Here is a 17277-nt window from a genome sequence, read left to right as displayed (position 1 = left end):
GGCAAAACAGAGGGAAGGACTTGCATGAAAGCGAATCTCGAAAATACACAAATACAAACCTATAAGATCCCGTGCTAGCTTATTCAGTATTTATAAGCGTAGTTCATAGGAAGAGTGAATAATTAACAGGGGACTGATTTCCCATTAAACCAATTTAGTCACAAAAGCATCTTCAAAGTACACTGTTGAAGTATTACAGAAAAAATGAAGTATTCCACTCTTCCAAAATTTTATTAAGACTTTGGAAAAACAAATGTGAAAATTCTTTAAAATGAAATTTAAACCACAACTTAATCCATGTGCTTCAAGAAATTCTTTCATAATTGAGATTTTATTTGTTGTTTTGAGGATCAGTACACAGACATTTCAATTTGTACACAATTCTCAACATACGTACCAAAAACCTAAAAAATCATGTAGTTGTGATTCTTTTCTGAACAGTTATTCCAGTGACTTTCCAGCTTAAAATTTGGGGGCAAATTTTCCTTCACAGGATATCAAGTACCAATATCTTCAAATATTGATATGCTGTTACATCGTAAGTCCCACTAATTCACAATTTAACATCACATACACTACATACTCAAATTGTCAATCGTTCACAGCACATTAACAGTTACTAGAAGAACTGGACTACCACGACCAAAGATGTTACAGAGTGCACAAAACTCTGCCCAGGAGAGCCAAGATCAAGGGGTGAGTGGTTTGCTTTAGGAAACAATTCTACCAAAAACAACGTGGGAAGAGAAGTAATTTAAAGTGTTTAAGACATTAAATGCGCAACTGACTCCAAACTGCCATGTAGTATGCTTTGTATTATAGGATATAAAAGCTACCCTCCATCTGTGGAATGTTAAGCTGACACCCAAGACAATCAAAGCCTCCCATATTCAATATCCCACTATTTTCTGGTTGTACCAAAAAATAAACAACCAGCAAATGATTTCACCTCTTAAAAAAAAGCATTTACACTTAAAAAATGGGATGAGGTGGGATTCCTTCCTTTTTAAAAATGTTTCTAGAGCTACTAAAAAACTTGCATTTACAAAATAGTTGATAAAAATATTCCTCTGGATTGTACAAGAAGGGAAACAGGGACCACTGATAGGACCAGGTGTGTGATATTAATCAGACTTGGCTTCTTTCTCTCCTGCTTCATCAGAAGCTGGGCTCTGCAAAATCAAAGGAAAAACAGTGATAGAACATTTGACTTCTGTGTCAGTGTTATAATGTTAGAGATATTTAGCATTTAATACAGTGTAAGTTTTACTCATTACTATTATTAAGTCTTAACAATACATTCAATCCTCATTATTTGTAGATTCTGCATTTATAAATTTACTGACTCACTAAAATTTATTTGTAACCCCAAATCAATACTCATGTTTCATGTTCCATGGTCATATACGTGCAGATACAGAGCAGCAAAAATATGAGTCACCCGACACAGACATTCCCAGCTGAGGCCCTTCTGCCTTGTTTCAGCTGTAACACTGTAAACAAGTGTCTTTTTCACACTCTGTTTAGTGCCACACATTTCACATTTTTTTTGTGCTTTTGGTCAACAATGTTTACTAGACAAGTATAGTGCTGTCCAGTACTATGTGCTATGCAAGAAGGATGTGACGCGCCATGTGGAGAAGACACACGTTAGACAGCTTCACTGAGGCACGAGTTATAGTGCTGTTTCTGTTGGCCCTGAGTTCAATATTAACTTACCCAAAACATACATTAAACAGACACACATAAAATAAGGTTATGGTTTGATCTGTTGATGGAAATGTTGTGATGAGAACATTTTGAGAATTTCCACTACGAGCAACTGTCCAGCATACAGAGCAACCTTATAGAACACAACCATCATGAATAATGAGAATCAACTGTAGTTGATAAAAGGGCTCAGAAGGCCTCATTCTCCCCTTATAACTGGATTAATTTCATCTTACTATCACATAATATTTGACTTGGGGTTAGATTTAGGAATTTGTGACTGCAAATCGGGGGAGTAAGTAGTTATTACGTTAAAATCTGATCTATAAATATAAAAGTCTAAAAATTAATATTCTATTTATATTTTCTGCTTAGCCAATGTTAAAAAAAAAAAAGGCTTGGCTTAAAAAGTTATTTACCACAACCTTGCAACACACTTTTTTTTTTTAAGGTAAAACCTCTTTTTCTCAGAGCTTAAAAGGATAAAGATTAAGGACATCAATCTTTTTAATTGCTTAATCTAAGTTACTACTTAATCCTAGACAAGTGGCTTTTAAGAAAAATAAGCCTTCTTTATTAGAAAGTGGGAAAAATAAGACAAATGAGAATCAATTAAAAAAATTTAAAGCAATATCCAGAATATAAAAACCAAACAAGATTATATTAACAGTTCTACAGATGGCAATTTGAGAAAAAAAAAAACTAGAATATTTGTTTAAAGAAAACCCCTAGATCATGTTAAAGAAAGAAAAATGTGTTATACCATTTAGTAAATTAAATCTTTTTTAAAACTCACACAAGCAATTAAATTAATAAACCCTATATACAATAAAGATCATGAACCTGATTTTGAAATTCTGAATACATTACAATTTCTTGTTCACTCACTTAAAAAAACCCATTTACACATATATTTTCAAATAGGATCTAATGCATAAAAATAATCTGTCCATTCACTTGGGAGTTACTGTACAAAACTCTGTTCAATATCCTAAAGGATAAAGACTGCCTTATCTGCTACATAAAAATATAGTTTATTATCTACTCTTCAGAGTCAAAATGAACACACAAACACTTCTGACCTCCTCATTTTTAGTTTCTCCGTTTTCTGCAGGTAAGTCTTCTTTAGTCTCTTGGTTAGCCACTTCAGCCTGCTTTCCCTTTGCTCCCCTTTTCCCTTTTGTTTGCACTTTTTTGTCGGAAGATTTATCCTGTGACAGAACAAGAATATATTTTAAGTATCAACTCTGCACTTACTAACATTTTCTGACTTGCTAGAGAGATTGCATCCACCGCAGTTGCAATGTTAATGTGGTCGTGTGTCACTCTGAGTTACAGGACACACCTTAAGGTCCACTCCCAGTAATCAGGACCACACAGCACACTGAGGAGACCCCTAACAGCACCTGCACACCAAGCGTCATCAGACTTACAACAATTAAACCTAATTAAACCTAAAGCCTCAGCTACAACCCTTCTCCACTTTCTCAATTACCCACTATTCTCTAAAGTTCCACATGAGAGAACAAATGAAGTGAAGAAATGCTGGAGGAATCGCTTCCCCAATATAACCCTACCTACCCCCAAACTCTTTAAGCAGGAAAAATAATCAAAACCACTGTCTTGACAAGATGGTTACCTCACATCTTGACAAGATGGTCACCTTTCACCTGAGAAAAGCACCATGTTGTTAAGGTCAGACTGACTATTCTACTACAGTTCTGCTACAGTTAGTCCCTTGATATCATATAAGAAGTAGCTAAAAGGATCAATTTTGAGTTTATCGTTTTCATTTAGGTGTTTGAAGAACCTGAAAAGCACAGGTGTTAGTATGATGATAAGAGATTCAAAGGTTAAGCCACTTTAAAGTAATATAAAACAGTATTTCTGGACACCATCAACTGGGAAGGAGACACTTAAGTATTTCCTGTAAGTAGAGAATGTAGTTAACAGCCGACTTAGATAAGACCAATAGTGACCGATACTTCTATAATGGCATTCCATACATGAATGCATGACAACTACTAGTAATTCAGTATCTTTAGAATAATAAATTACCTAAACAAACATATTTGGGACAACACCGCTACATACATTGCCACCATGAAGTGTGACAATCGTTTCTGTATTTAAAAATGATTCTTTTATAATCTGATTTCTTTAGATTTCTCATTAATTTAATAACCATTATCACAGTAACATAAAAATGTAAAACCTGAAACGTGAAAACAGAACTATGCAATAGCCTGGACTGAAATAATACCATTTTAACTATCAACAGCCGGAAAGTGACACAAAACAAAATAAATCAACACGTCCGTAGTATGGTAATCAATACATCAAAAGCTTTACCTCCTTTTTAAGGCTTTAAAACGATTCGGTTATGAAGACAAAGATATGTTATTGAAACTAAAAGGGGAAAAAGGCTCCTCCCCTCTCCCCATCATTTTTCCTTTGGGAAAACTGAACTGACAGGTTTGTTTCTCAAGAAACACTGATGTGAAAACTTACCTGTTGATTATAACTGATGTCCCAAACCCAACTGGAGGTAAAATTTGAACTGTTTTCATTAAAAAACAAATTTTAGGGCAAATCAAAATACAGACGCAGGTAAATAAAGAAAACTTTGGGCTTCCCTGGTGGCACAGTGGTTAAGAATCCGCCGGCCAATGCAGGGGACACGGGTTCGAGTCCTGGTCCGGGAAGATCCCACATGCCGCGGAGCAACTAAGCCCACATGCCACAACTACTGAGCCTGTGCACTAGAGCCCGCGAGCCGCAACTACTGAAGCCCGTGGTCCTAGAGCCTGTGCTCGGCAACAAGAGAAGCCATTGCAATGAGAAGCCCGCACACTGCAACGAAGAGTAGTCCCCACTCACAACTAGAGAAAGCCTGCACGCAGCAACGAAGACCCAAGACTGCCAATAAAAATAAATTTTTAAAAAAATTAAAGAAAAGAAAAAATTGAGAAAACAGGCATAGTATTCCATCCAATCAGTTTATTTAAAAAAGCAAATAATAAAACGTGTAATAATAAAACAGTATACTGTTCAAGCAGACTTTTTGCAACAAGAGCCACTATTTTTCCCGCCTACTCTTATTTCTCATACAGAATTATCCCATTATTTTCTGGTGTAAGAAATTTCAAGTTGACATACTACGCCTACACCTTCCTTGAACCCTCTTAAAAAGGATCACAAAACAGAACTTTCTATTGAAAAAACGTTAAGATTTTTACACTCAGCTCTGTACAATGTTTAAAGAAAGAAATGAAAGGAATCTTTGATTATGCAGTGTTTATCTTTCACCTACACTTTTAGGAAAGGGGTAATGACGATAAGGATTTTGGGGAGAGACTTCTAATAGCAAACTCTCACTTAAGTTTTGAGTAAACAGAAATTAATCACACCATGAATTTCCCCTGAAGAACAAGGAAGAGCTTTACAGAGGGTGGCATCAATGCTAAATCCAAACACAAAGTTACAAATAACATGCACACATTTAGCTTTTCCAACTTAAAAGTTTTCAAACCTACATATATATATCCAACAACTACCCAAAGACCGGCAATGTGAATAAAGCAATCATGGATCTATTCTAGAGCAGCAACCATGATACTATTCACGATAAAATAACTTAGTGAACTCCTATACATATAATGGTATATAAAATACTTTTAGAAGACTGTTCATCATGTTTTCAGAGAACACAGCTCTTGATCTACCCCTGGACATAAGATATGTCCCCCTACCTTGCCTCGAGCACCTTACATGCAAAAACTTACACATTCCCTATCTCCTGGCCTCAGTCCTAGCCTTGCTGATATTGTCAAAAGAGGAAGTACAAGCACGCAACCAACAGAGGACCCCTAACCAAAACATACACAACACAAAGAATGGATTTCCCTGGTAAGCGAAAGTTATTCTTCAATATTTTTAGCCGTCTTAAGTTTCCCAAATTCTGCAGCAGCATTAAGGTGATACATTATATTCCCGTAAACCGGGATGATAACTACATCTACTGTATTTTACCCAAACCAGAAAAAGCATTGTTTATTGAAGTTACTATAACATAGAATTAAAGTGATAAATAAGGTAACACTATGACTTTTTAGGAGACTATGACATCAAACTGTAGTTGATTTCGAGATTCTCAAAGTCAAGATCTCAGCTGCTGGCAATGCGCGTGAGGTAGCACTGCAGCATTTCGAAGACACCACGATCTCTTAAGGTGAGTGTGAAACCTACCTTTCCTGCCGCCTTTTTTGGCTTCGTTTCCACTTTTGCAGGAACCGGTTTCTGAAAGGCAAAGATAGCACTGAGTTTCTTCCCTGGGTACAATCCCACGGAAAAGAGAGGTCAGGGGGCTCGCTTTACTTACAGCTGACAACCTCGCCGATCTCCTCTTGGGCTTTGGGAGAAAAAAAGGAAAATGAGCAAGGAATGCGGGGTGCGGTGCAAACCGAAACCACCCCCGGGAGAGAAGAGGAGCGGGTTCTTACCTCCTCCTTCGCCGCCCCCTCGGCGGAGCTGACCTGCGGGAGAAAGCAGACGGCGAGTGGACGCAGCCCGCAAACAAAAGTGCCCACGAGCCCAGCGCCCGCCCGCCCGCGAGAACAATGCTCGGCCGCGTGACGTCAGCGGCTTCCCGCCGCCGCGTTCGAATCTCCCACCCTGCTCCTCGGGCCGCCGAACGTTCCAGAACGGCGAGCCCGGGGCCGCCGTACGCCCGCCCGCCGCAGGTCCGGACGCCTCGCGGGCGCAGCGCTGCCGAGAGCGCGGCAGGCCTGGGCCTCGCGGGGCGCCGGGGCCGGCCGGGCGGCGGAGGGGGGCGTGTGAGGGCCGCGGCCGCCGCTCACCTTCCTCTTGGGCATCGTCGCGGCAGGGCGGGCGCGTGCCGGGTGCCTGCGGGCCGCGGCGCGCCGAGAGCCTTCGCGAACCTGGGCTGCCTGGCCGCTGCCGCTCCTCCCGCCGCCCGAGCTGCTGGGACCCGCGGCGGGGGCGGTGGGAGAACCGGATGGAACCGGATTGGGAGCCCGCCCCCTCCTCCCCCCGCGTCCCCCAGCCGCGGGCTCCCCCTCCCCGTCGGCCGGGCCGCCCCCCGCCCCCGCCCATTGGCTACGGGGCCCACCGCGCCGCGGCCCGGGCCCCGAATAGGTGAGGCGGGCCGTCACTCGACCACTGCGCCCCGCCCCCGCTCTCGGCGCCCCTACCCGCCCGCCGTCTCGCAGGGCCCCAGACCCAGGCGAGGGGGCGGGGCCCCACAGGCAGCTCTCGCCTCACGGTAGTTTGTTTGAAGCTGAGCTGCAAAGTGCGGTCTGCGCGCCGATTGGCGGAGGCCCGCCACGTGGTTGCCGGGTGAGCCCGCTCACCACCCTGCTGGATACCTGAGCGCCCGTCAGCTCCCGGAAAGCCCCAGGATAGGGTCTCTCCCCTCTAGGGTCAATTGGATCTCACAGACTGGGAAGGGAGAGACAACAGGTTCAAGTACGAACCAATTTCTCCCAACTCAGTCAGTAAGAAAGGCTATCTAATAGGTCTCCCGTCTTGCTGGCCTGCGGGAAATGGGTCCTAGTGCGCAGGAGCGGGAAGGGAGGCCGTGGGAAGGAAAGTCGGCGCGGGCACGCGCGGGTCTCCAGTGCGCAGGCGCGGGTCTTTGCGAAGGCCATGGAATTGCGGCCCGGCTACCATACAAGGTTGCTCGCGGTCCGGCCTTTCTGTAGCTTCTTTTAAGTCATCCGTCCTTTGGGGGGCCGTGGGTGCAGGCGGTTTGTCTCAGGAGCATAGTGGGCGTCTGAGTCCCGGCCCCCACCGGCCCTAGGACGCGGACCCACTCTCAGACCCCCTGGCCGGCTGATCTACTGTGCAGAAGTGAAACAGGAAGCACGCCCATCCGGCTCCTGCCTGTTTTTTAACCACGTGGCTCACCTAAGCACCTTTCTGAGGTGGAAAGAGCTTCAGGCTGGGGGGTCTGAGCTGGGAACCCCGGAACCTGTGAGGTCACATGTTACCCAGTTTCTTTAATGAATAAGAAAATTATGTTTAGAAGGACTGATTCAGTTGGGTTAATGCAGAAAAAGGTTTTAATCGGAAAATTGTCAGCTGAAATTCATGGAGAAGAAGAAGAGAAAATTCATGGAGTACTTTGAGTCCGAAAATTTGGAAACAGACTAAATGTCCACCATTTGAAAGGCCCGGAGAAACTATGACACCTTCACCTTCACGTAGTAGATTAATGAGCTACGTATTCTAGTCATTCGAAAAAGAATGAGGCCGCTCTTCACGGAAGAAGTGAATTTTGAAAACCACTAGTCAGACTCTGACTCCTGATCAGTAACTCTAGTGCCTTCCCTTCTCATTCAAGAAATTATTGGACTTCCCTAGTGGTCCAGTGGTTAAGACTCTGCGCTTCCACTGCAGGGGTCGCGGGTTTCTGGTGGGGGGTCTACGATCCCGCATGCTGCGCTGCGCCGCCAAAAAAAAAAGAAAAGAAAATCTCAAGTCCTTAAAGTGACATATACTCCTCTGCCATCTGGCCCACTTCAAACGGTTTTCACCGCTGCTTCCCTCGGTTCACCTTCCCAGCCTCAAGTAGGCGGGGCAGTCCTGCTTCAGGACTTGTCGCCTGCTGCTCCCTTTGCCTGGAATGCTTCATGCACTGCGTCAGACCAGTGCTGCTCTATTCCTCATCCCCTTTGGATCTTTGCACAGATGTCACTATCTCATTGAGGCCTTTCTTGGCCTTTCAGTTTAGGATTGCAACTCCCCATCTCCAGTTATCTGCACAGCATCTATCGAGACTAAACAGCTATATTGAGTATAAAGTTATACATTCATTGTATATTTCAGGAAGATGCACAAGGACGTGGTGCCAGTGGTTGCCTTTGGGAAGAACAATTGGGGGGAGTAGGGTAAGATGGAAATTTATCCTTTTCTCTCTCTCTCTTTTTTTTTTTTTGCTGAGAACACTAAGTTTTTTCTTTTCTTCTTCTTGAGATCCATTCTGGCAATCCTGTCCCTCTCTAATCTCCCCTTTTTCTGTTGCTTCCTTTCACATCACCTTGCATATTTCCTTTATGGCTCTGATCACATTCTGTAATTGCTTTATGTGTTTAGTTATTTGTTGCCTGTCTCCCTCACAGGAGTATGAGTTCCATGAGGGTAGGAGCCCTGTTAATCTTGACACCACTTTGTTCCCAGAAACTATTACATGTTTGTTGAATTAGTAAGTTTTTTAAATTGAAGTATAGTTGATTTACAGTGTTGTGTTAGTTTCAGGTGTACAGCACAGTGATTCATTTATACATATACATATATTCTTTTTCAGATGCTTTTCCCTTATAGGTTACTTTTCTTTATTTTTCCCCTCTCCTATTTGCATTAAAAAATGATAGCATCAGAGAGTCCAAGTTTGTGGCACAAACATGTAGTGAGCACGTTCCCTGTGCCAGTCATTGTGATAGGCCCTGGGGTAGAGAGACTGAAGGCAGGACACTGTTCCCAAGGACTTGGGGTGCTAGTTTAGTGGAGAGAATAAAGTACACAAATTGGCCTGGCCTACTAAGGGAAAGGGGAAGCCAGAGGAAGAGGGACAGCACATCTCAAGGCATGCAGACTTAACAGAACGTGACGGCCGTCCAGAGCCCTCAGAATGGCACGGATGGGCCCATCGACGGTGGAAAGTGAAGATTAAAGAAAAGAGGCAGAAAAAAGAAGGGCAGCCTGCAGAAAGCATTTGATGCCAGGCTAAGGGGTTTGGCCATTATCCAAGGAGTGGGAGACATTGCAAGGTTTGGGTTTTTTTGTTTTGTTTTGTTTTCTGCTGTGCGGTTTGTGGGATCTTAGTTCCCTGACCAGGGACTGAACCTGGGCCCTCAGCAGTGAGAGTTCGGAGTCCTCACCGCTGGACCGCCAGGGAATCCCGTACGGTCTTAATTAAGGGATGATGTGCTGAGATCTCAACCTCATGAAGATCTTTCTCCCATGAGAACTGAAGAGGCACGAGGCCAGAGGTGAGAGACTTGCGGCCTACAGATGTTTGCTTTGGTCGGGATTTTTTTAAAGTTGCCAAAACAAGCACGTGGAGCAACCGATAACACAGTAGGGAAACTGTTAGTATCTTTTCAAAGCTAAATAGATACTCCATGACTCAGTAATGCCACTCCTAGAAACATACCCAACAAAAATGCTTAGGCCTGTTCACAAGAAGACATGAAATAGAATATTCATATCTGAGCTATTTTATAGGCCCAAACTGGCAGCAACTTGAATGCCCACCAACAGGAGAATGGATGAATAAATGGAAAAGTATGAACAATAAGAAACAGCTGTCTGCAACTGCACACAAGAGGTGGATGAATCTCACAGGCACGATGTTGAGAGAAAGATGCCAGCCCACAGTACTTGTGATCCTGTTCATACACTGTACTGAGGCAGGCACAACGAATATAGTCTGTCTGAAGTCAGGATAGTAGTGGGGGTAGGTGGGGGGGGAGTGACTGGAACAGAGCAGCGGAGGGCTTTAGGGAGCTGGCCATCTTCCATTTCTTTTTTTTTTTCTTTTTTTTTTTTTTTTGCGGTACGCAGGCCTCTCACTGCTGTGGCCTCTCCCGTTGCGGAGCACAAGCTCCGGACGCACAGGCTCAGCGGCCATGGCTCACAGGCCCAGCCGCTCCGCGGCATGTGGGATCTTCCCGGACCGGGGCACGAACCCGTGTCCCCTGCATCGGCAGGCGGACTCTCAACCACTGCGCCACCAGGGAAGCCCCATCTTCCATTTCTTGATCTGGATGTTACTTGTAACTGTTGTGTTCGCCCTGTGAATATTCATTGAGCTGTGCACTTAATGTATACATTTCTGGCTAGATACCAGCAGTAAAGTTTTAAAGACTTTTTCGGCAACATGTCAAAATCAGATGATTTCACATACAAATTGAGCTCTTCAGCTTCTCCTGGCCTCCCTTGTGTGTGCATTCCACAGGCTGCACTTGACCTTATAACTTGCAAGGAGGCTTCCTTTCTCCAGAGTGCCAGGGTCCCAGTGCTGCTGATTTTTCTCACCTGTGTCTTCTGCCAAGCCTCCAGAGGCAGTTTGAGATGCCTGTGTGTGAGCGTGCGTGATTATAGATGCCACCTTTTATATTTCTGTTTATTTTTGGAAGAAATATTTATGTGGCTCAAAATTCCAAGTGCAAAATGATTGCCGAGGGCATCCCTGGTGGCGCAGTGGTTGAGAGTCCGCCTGCCAATGCAGGGGACATGGGTTCGTGCCCTGGTCCGGGAAGATCCCACGTGCCGCGGAGTGGCTGGGCCCATGAGCCATGGCACGTCCGGAGCCTGTGCTCCGCAATGAGGGGGCCGCAGCAGTGAGAGGCCCGCGTACCGCAAAAAAAAAAAAAAAAAGATTGCTAAGAAGTCTCCATTCCACTTCTGTCCCCCCCAGATGTCTGGTTCTCTCAAGGAGGAGCCAATGTTGCTGCTTCTTGTGGATCCTTCCAGACATATTTTATGCACATACAAGCAAATATATGTGTATATATATTTTTTTCCTTCCTTTTTCTCATTTTTCACACTGTTTGACAACTTGCATTTTTCACTTAATGGAGTTTGTTTCCTACGAGTACTTATAAGATTCCTCCTTCTTTTTATTGCTGCATTGTAGTCCACTGTATAGATGTGCCAAACATTTTAAAACCAATTCTCTATTGACTGGACTTTTCGAATTGCGCCCAGGCTTTCGTTCCCACAAAGGACGCTGCAGTGAATAACCACGTATGTACACGTCACGTGGCACGTTGTATAAAACAACAAAATGTTCTTGCAAGTCCTGACTTAAATTATTTCTATTATAGAGTTCACTTACGTCTTTGAAAACTTAAGATAAGGTTGGAATGTTTAATGCTTAGAGGTTTTAAACAACTATAAATCTGAAACTAACTTTTGAACCCCCAAATCTCTACAAAACCAATAAAATGTAAACCAACAGCATTAACATGAAGAATGAGTTTTGCTAAAAGCAAACTGCTGCACGCCTATGGTGTTTGGCCCATATGATCTCTGTGGCGTTTGTTCTGGCACCTTATGTGTACAATTGACAAGCGATCATTCATTCAGCCCTTTGTGGTGCGACTTAGGTTTCGTGTGATATAGATAACACCATTTATGAATTAAAATCATCTATAGTTTTATAGATGCTTTTACAATTACCTGTAAAACTGTGGAAAGCTGGCCCCACTTGGGGCCAAACCTAAACACGCACCCAACACAGGCACAAAAATAGGCAATGCTTGGTCAAAAGTAGCAGTCTATGCTGGGTGATCCTGAATGTCGACGATCACCTGAACACACAAAATTTAAAAAAAAATCCCCAAGAGGGCTTCCCTGGTGGCGCAGTGGTTGAGAGTCTGCCTGCCGATGCAGGGGACACGGGTTCGTGCCCCGGTCTGGGAAGATCTCACATGCCGCGGAGTGGCTGGGCCCGTGAGCCATGGCCGCTGAGCCTGCGCGTCCGGAGCCTGTGCTCCGCAACGGGAGAGGCCACAACAGTGAGAGGCCTGCGTACCGCAGAAAAAAAAAAAAAAAAGAAATCCCCAAGAACCTTCAGGACCTTTGTATACATTCACAGAAGTATGCTTACCACCACTCCACCCTGGGGTCCACGTGTCCCGCTTTGGAAAATCACGCGTTGATTCAGCCTGGTCGATGAGGAGCTGATTGCAGGAATTTTAGTTTATTTTATTCATTTATTTATTTTGGCTGCGCTGTGCAGCATACAGGATCTTAGTTCCCTAACCAGGAATGAACCTGTGCCTGCTGCAGTGGAAGCATGGAGTCCTAACCACTGGACCACCAGGGAAGTCTCTCTCTTTTTTTTTTTCCCAAGGGATTTCAGAAAAAAGAATTACAAGCATAATGTAGGGCAGAATTGGTGGTGATAGACAAAGTTAAACAGTTTGCCTACCCAATGCCAGGTGCTGTCCTAGACCTAGGGATATAGTGGTGAACACAAGAGTCAAGTTGCCTGTCCTCATGGGGCTTCCATTCTAGTGGGAGTACAAATAAAAAAGGTAATGAGATTCCTTCACAGGGTGGCAGTGCCTTGAAGGAAGAAAACTGTCACAATATAGAATGTGCTGGAGGCACACTGAATGGGGCTAGTAGATGGGATAGTCAGGAGGGGTCTCTGGGGAGAGAAGTGAAGGGTAAGATGACCTGGCCTCTGGGGGATCTGAGGGAGAAGCCTCTGGACAGAGGAGACAGCTCCTACAAAGGTCCTGAGGTAGGATTGACCTTGGCGTGTTGGAAGGAGAGATTAATTAACTACGTGTTGTAGTTAGAGAAGAAAGCAGTGGCCAGGATGTGAGGGCAGTGGCGGAGCTATGAAGGGGACTTATGTCACTGATCTGGACTCCAAGTAGAGGTCAGGCTGAGAGGCTGCGATGTGAAGTCTGGTTGCTGGGAGGAGGCATGGGAGACCAGAGGAGACATTTTAATGTTGTCTACGCAATGAGTGAATAGGATGTTGGCTGTGGGGATGCAGATCAGTGGAGGGAGGGATTTGGGATGTGTTTTGGTGGAGGTAACTGGCAGGATTCTTCAGTGGATTGGGTGGGAGGGAGAGGAGGGAGAGTTTCGGCTAAGAGTAATAGAAACCCAAATCAGCATAAACAATAAGAAGGTGGATTACCTCCCATGACAGAGTGTTCCAGACTGGGGGATTCAGCGGCTTACTGTATTATCACAGTCTCAGGTTCTTTTCTGCCTTTTGCTGTGCTCCTGGCTGCTATAGACTCCTTCTTCTGAGTTGGCTTCATCCTCAGTCTGGAAGTGCAATTCCAGATGTCACATCCAGATTTATAGCATCCAGGCAAAGCATGTCTCTTTTCCCAGAAGCCCTCACTTGATTGCCTTTACTTACTGGTCAGAACTGGGTCACACGCAAGGGGGGATGGGATACTCTTAGAGCAAATCAAGTCCACCCCTCGAGTCGGGGGTAGGGCCAGGAGTAGAGGGCGTGGATGCCTGAACAAAATACAGGCCCTGTGAGGAAGGACAAAGAAGGGAATGGGCTGATCATCATCTGTGTCCTGTAGGCTGTGTCGATGGGGAGCCACTCACCAGGTTGGGGACACAAGGGGCTTGAGGGGAAGCAGGTGGGTTTGGTGTTGACACTTTAAGTTTGAGGTGCTTAGGGAACATCCAGTGTTCAGCAGGCAGTTGGATCTACAGGTCTGGAGCTCTGGGGAAGGACACAGCTTGAAAGAAGTGATGTGCTGTGAGGGCTGAGACCACAGGTATGTGGATAGTCAAATAGGGATTGGAAAGTGTCTACTACACTGACAACTAAGGATGTCACCCACTGTCCTGATGGAGCAGTTTCAGTGAGTGGTAGGGAGGGAACCAGACTTAAGTTAAAGAGAGTAGAAAGGGAGAAGTGGGAAGAGTTCCAGACCCTATTGTGCTGTGCTGAATTGTACTGTATCCCAAGAAGCCCAGTCTCTGGGCCAGTTTGTCCATGTGGTGAAGATGGAAGATAAACTAGGGCAGGTGTGAGCCTGTGAGCAAAAGGTGCGAAGGGAGGTGATGGTCAGAGCACTTGAATGCCTATTGTTCACTGCTCTGCTGGATATCCAAGTTGCTGCAGAAAGATGAGATGCAAAGGACGCAGATGAAAGCAAAGATACAGGCCCTGATACAGGAGCTCTCAAGGACCACTATGCTCAATGAGTTGGCCAGAAATGCCCCAACACAAACAAAGAGCCCAAAGATGACTACTAGACATAGAACTTACCATGCAGTATATATTTCTAGCCTGCTTGCAAACTTTACGGATACATGACTATATAAATACTTGTTATTAGATAAGATCATTGGAATTATTGTTATAAGCTTTCCCTTCCAGCAGTCCACAGTATCGATTGTTATTTTAGAAAGAACACTAAGAAAAAAATTGGAAACTGGAAAATTGTCACATTATTCTTTCCTGCTCCCTAGTTGAGTTTGGCTTTCCAAATATGAAAAGGAAATGTCTTAATCTGTTTGGGCTGCTGTAACAGACATGCCATAGACTGAGTGGCTTATAAAAGACAGAAATATATTTCTCACCATTCTGGAGGCTAGAAAGCTCAAGATCAAGGTGCTGGCAGATTCATTGTCTGGTGAGAACCCACTTCCTGGTTCATAGATGGCTGTCTTGAGCTGTGTCCTCAAGTGGCAGGAGGGGGAAAGCAGCTCTCTGGGGTCTCTTTTATAAGGGCACTAATCCTATTCATGAAGGCTCCACACCCATGACCTAATCACCCCAAAGGCCCCACCTCCTAACACCATCACATGAAGGATTATGTTTCAACTTTTGAATTTTGGAGGAACACAAATATTCCATCTATAGCAGGAACACTCCCTGCATCTCTTCCAGATTGCTCAGCTTCTGTGGCTTCAAAAAAGAATCACCCCTTCAAATGGGCAGCCACTTTGTAATATTTGAGGCTTGAGCAGAAAGAGTCTACTCCATCATTAAGGGGCACTTGTTCTACCCAACTCTTGAAATCACATGAAAGTGTTCAAGGTTTCCCTGGCTTGTGTGAACTCTAAAAACAGAGGCAAAAAAAAAAAAATTAATTAATTAAATAAAATAAAAGCAGAGGCAATGGTGTAGCTGTGTTCAGCTGACATGGTTTGAGGGTTGCCCCATTCATAAACCTACAGGAGGAAGCTGTCCCAAATTTGGTGAGATGTTGCCCCACATCTGTGGTTTGGAGTGTTGGCTAGAATAACAATTAAAAGCAGAAAAAAAATGTTTTCTTAATTCTACTTTTACATTTTTCAGATAATAATAATAATAAAAAAGATTTCTTTCTGAATCCTTTCTTAGTTTGTAACTGACACATTGTAATTGATGAAGAACTCCCTTTGGTGTAATTTTCATTAAGGAAAAAATGGGAAGAAAGGGATCAGAATGTGACATTTCATTACAGTTAAATGATATAGAATGTGATTCCCATCTGAATGACCTCTCATTTTCCTTTCCATTCAGAGAATAATTAGCAAAAATAGATGAGTCTTAGATATCTTTTCCTGCTTTTTGAGCCCAAGTGTAATCCAGTTTAATTCTCTGACGTATGGTCTTTACTTCACATCATTTGGCATAATTTTCCTGTCGCTTGTATTGATCATATTTACACGTCATACAATGCTCTTTGCTCCTTTCAGTGATACTAGGCTATGTGATCAGCTCAGCCTACCACGTTGTGTATGAAATACCATAAATTTAGGTTCGATCTAAAAAGAGCTTTCCTATTACCAAAAGTTACCTGTCCTGTTAACCGGACCAGCAAAGTTATTCTTGCCATTAACAGCCCTAAGTGGGATGAGTGATCTCAGACTTGTAGATTCACTGAATCTACCTGTGTGCTTGTCTTGTATACAAGACATGGTGAAACTTGATGTGGAACCTTCCACCTCTCTCATCTCTGAGCCAACCTAAGGGAAAAGAGAATTGCCTCTTCCGGTGTAGTGCTAGTAAGTTCACGGTTGGTGGGAGGGCATCAGAAAGCTGTATTTTTCTCTCTTTCTTTTGGAAATTTCTAACAGAGACCCATTAATCTAGTGTATTTTTCCAGGGGTGTGAGATGAAAAGAATGAAGTATATGAAGTCCTTCGTTAGTTCTTACATGCTCGAGCCGCACACTAGATCAGGCCCCTTTGTATTTAATAGCATCCTGCACTACATTTTTAAAGTTGAAGTATAGTTGATTTACAAGGTTCTGTTAGTTTCAGGTGTACAGCAAGGTGACTCAGTTATTTATATATATATATATATATATATATATCTTCTTTTCTCTTATAGGTTGTTACAAAATATTGCGTACGGTTCCCTGTGCTCTACAGTAGGCCCTGTTAGTTACCTATTTTATATATAGTAGTGTGTAAATGTTAATCCCAAACTCCTAGTTTATCCCTCCCTCCTCATATTACATAAAAAAAAAATATATATATATTTATTTATTTGGTTGCACAGGGTCTTAGTTGTGGCAGGCGGGCTCCTTAGCTGTGGCTGGTGGGCTCCTTAGTTGCAGCACGTGGGCTCCTTAGTTTGTGGCATGCGAACTCTTAGTTTCGGCATGTGTGTGGGATCTAGTTCCCTGACCAGGGATCGAACCAGGGACCCCCTTCGTTGGGAGGGCAGAGTCTTACCCACCGCGCCACTGGGGAAGTCCCCCTCCTCGTACGACATTTTTGAAAAACAATTTTAAATGGTGCACATAACGTTATTATTTCATCCATAACCCTATTATATTTTATTTTATTTCTTTTAAAGGACCACTCTGACTGCTCTGGGTCTTAGAGGCTCAAGGGCAGAAGCAGGGAGACCCGTTTCGATGTCTTTTATTTATTTATTTTTATTTTTAATTTTTTTGGCCGTGCCATGCGCGGCTTGGGGGATCCTATTTCCCCAACCAGGGATCGAACCTGCGCCCTCGGCAGGGACAGGACAGAGTCCTAACCACTGGACCGCCAGGGAATTCCCACCCTCTTTTATTTTATGTTATTTACTAACAATCTAATGAG

General features: G+C 43.9%; 1 protein-coding gene across 1 annotated transcript; it reads right to left on the bottom strand.

The window, feature by feature from the left end:
• Positions 1-200: 200 nt before the first annotated feature.
• HMGN1 (high mobility group nucleosome binding domain 1) lies at positions 201-6761 on the bottom strand. The gene is made up of 6 exons (XM_060010293.2): positions 6570-6761; positions 6213-6245; positions 6092-6121; positions 5959-6009; positions 2793-2921; positions 201-1172 (listed from the first exon to the last, which is right to left on the bottom strand). The coding sequence occupies exons 1-6, from the start codon at positions 6582-6584 to the stop codon at positions 1125-1127; spliced, it is 306 nt and encodes a 101-aa protein (XP_059866276.1). The 5' UTR covers positions 6585-6761; the 3' UTR covers positions 201-1124.
• Between the last annotated feature and the right edge of the window lie 10516 nt (positions 6762-17277).

Source organism: Delphinus delphis, chromosome 4, assembly GCF_949987515.2.
Source record: "Delphinus delphis chromosome 4, mDelDel1.2, whole genome shotgun sequence".
NCBI classification, from domain to species: domain Eukaryota; kingdom Metazoa; phylum Chordata; class Mammalia; order Artiodactyla; family Delphinidae; genus Delphinus; species Delphinus delphis.
The sequence above is the reverse complement of the archived record's forward strand: the minus strand, read 5'-3'. Positions and strand labels throughout refer to the sequence as shown.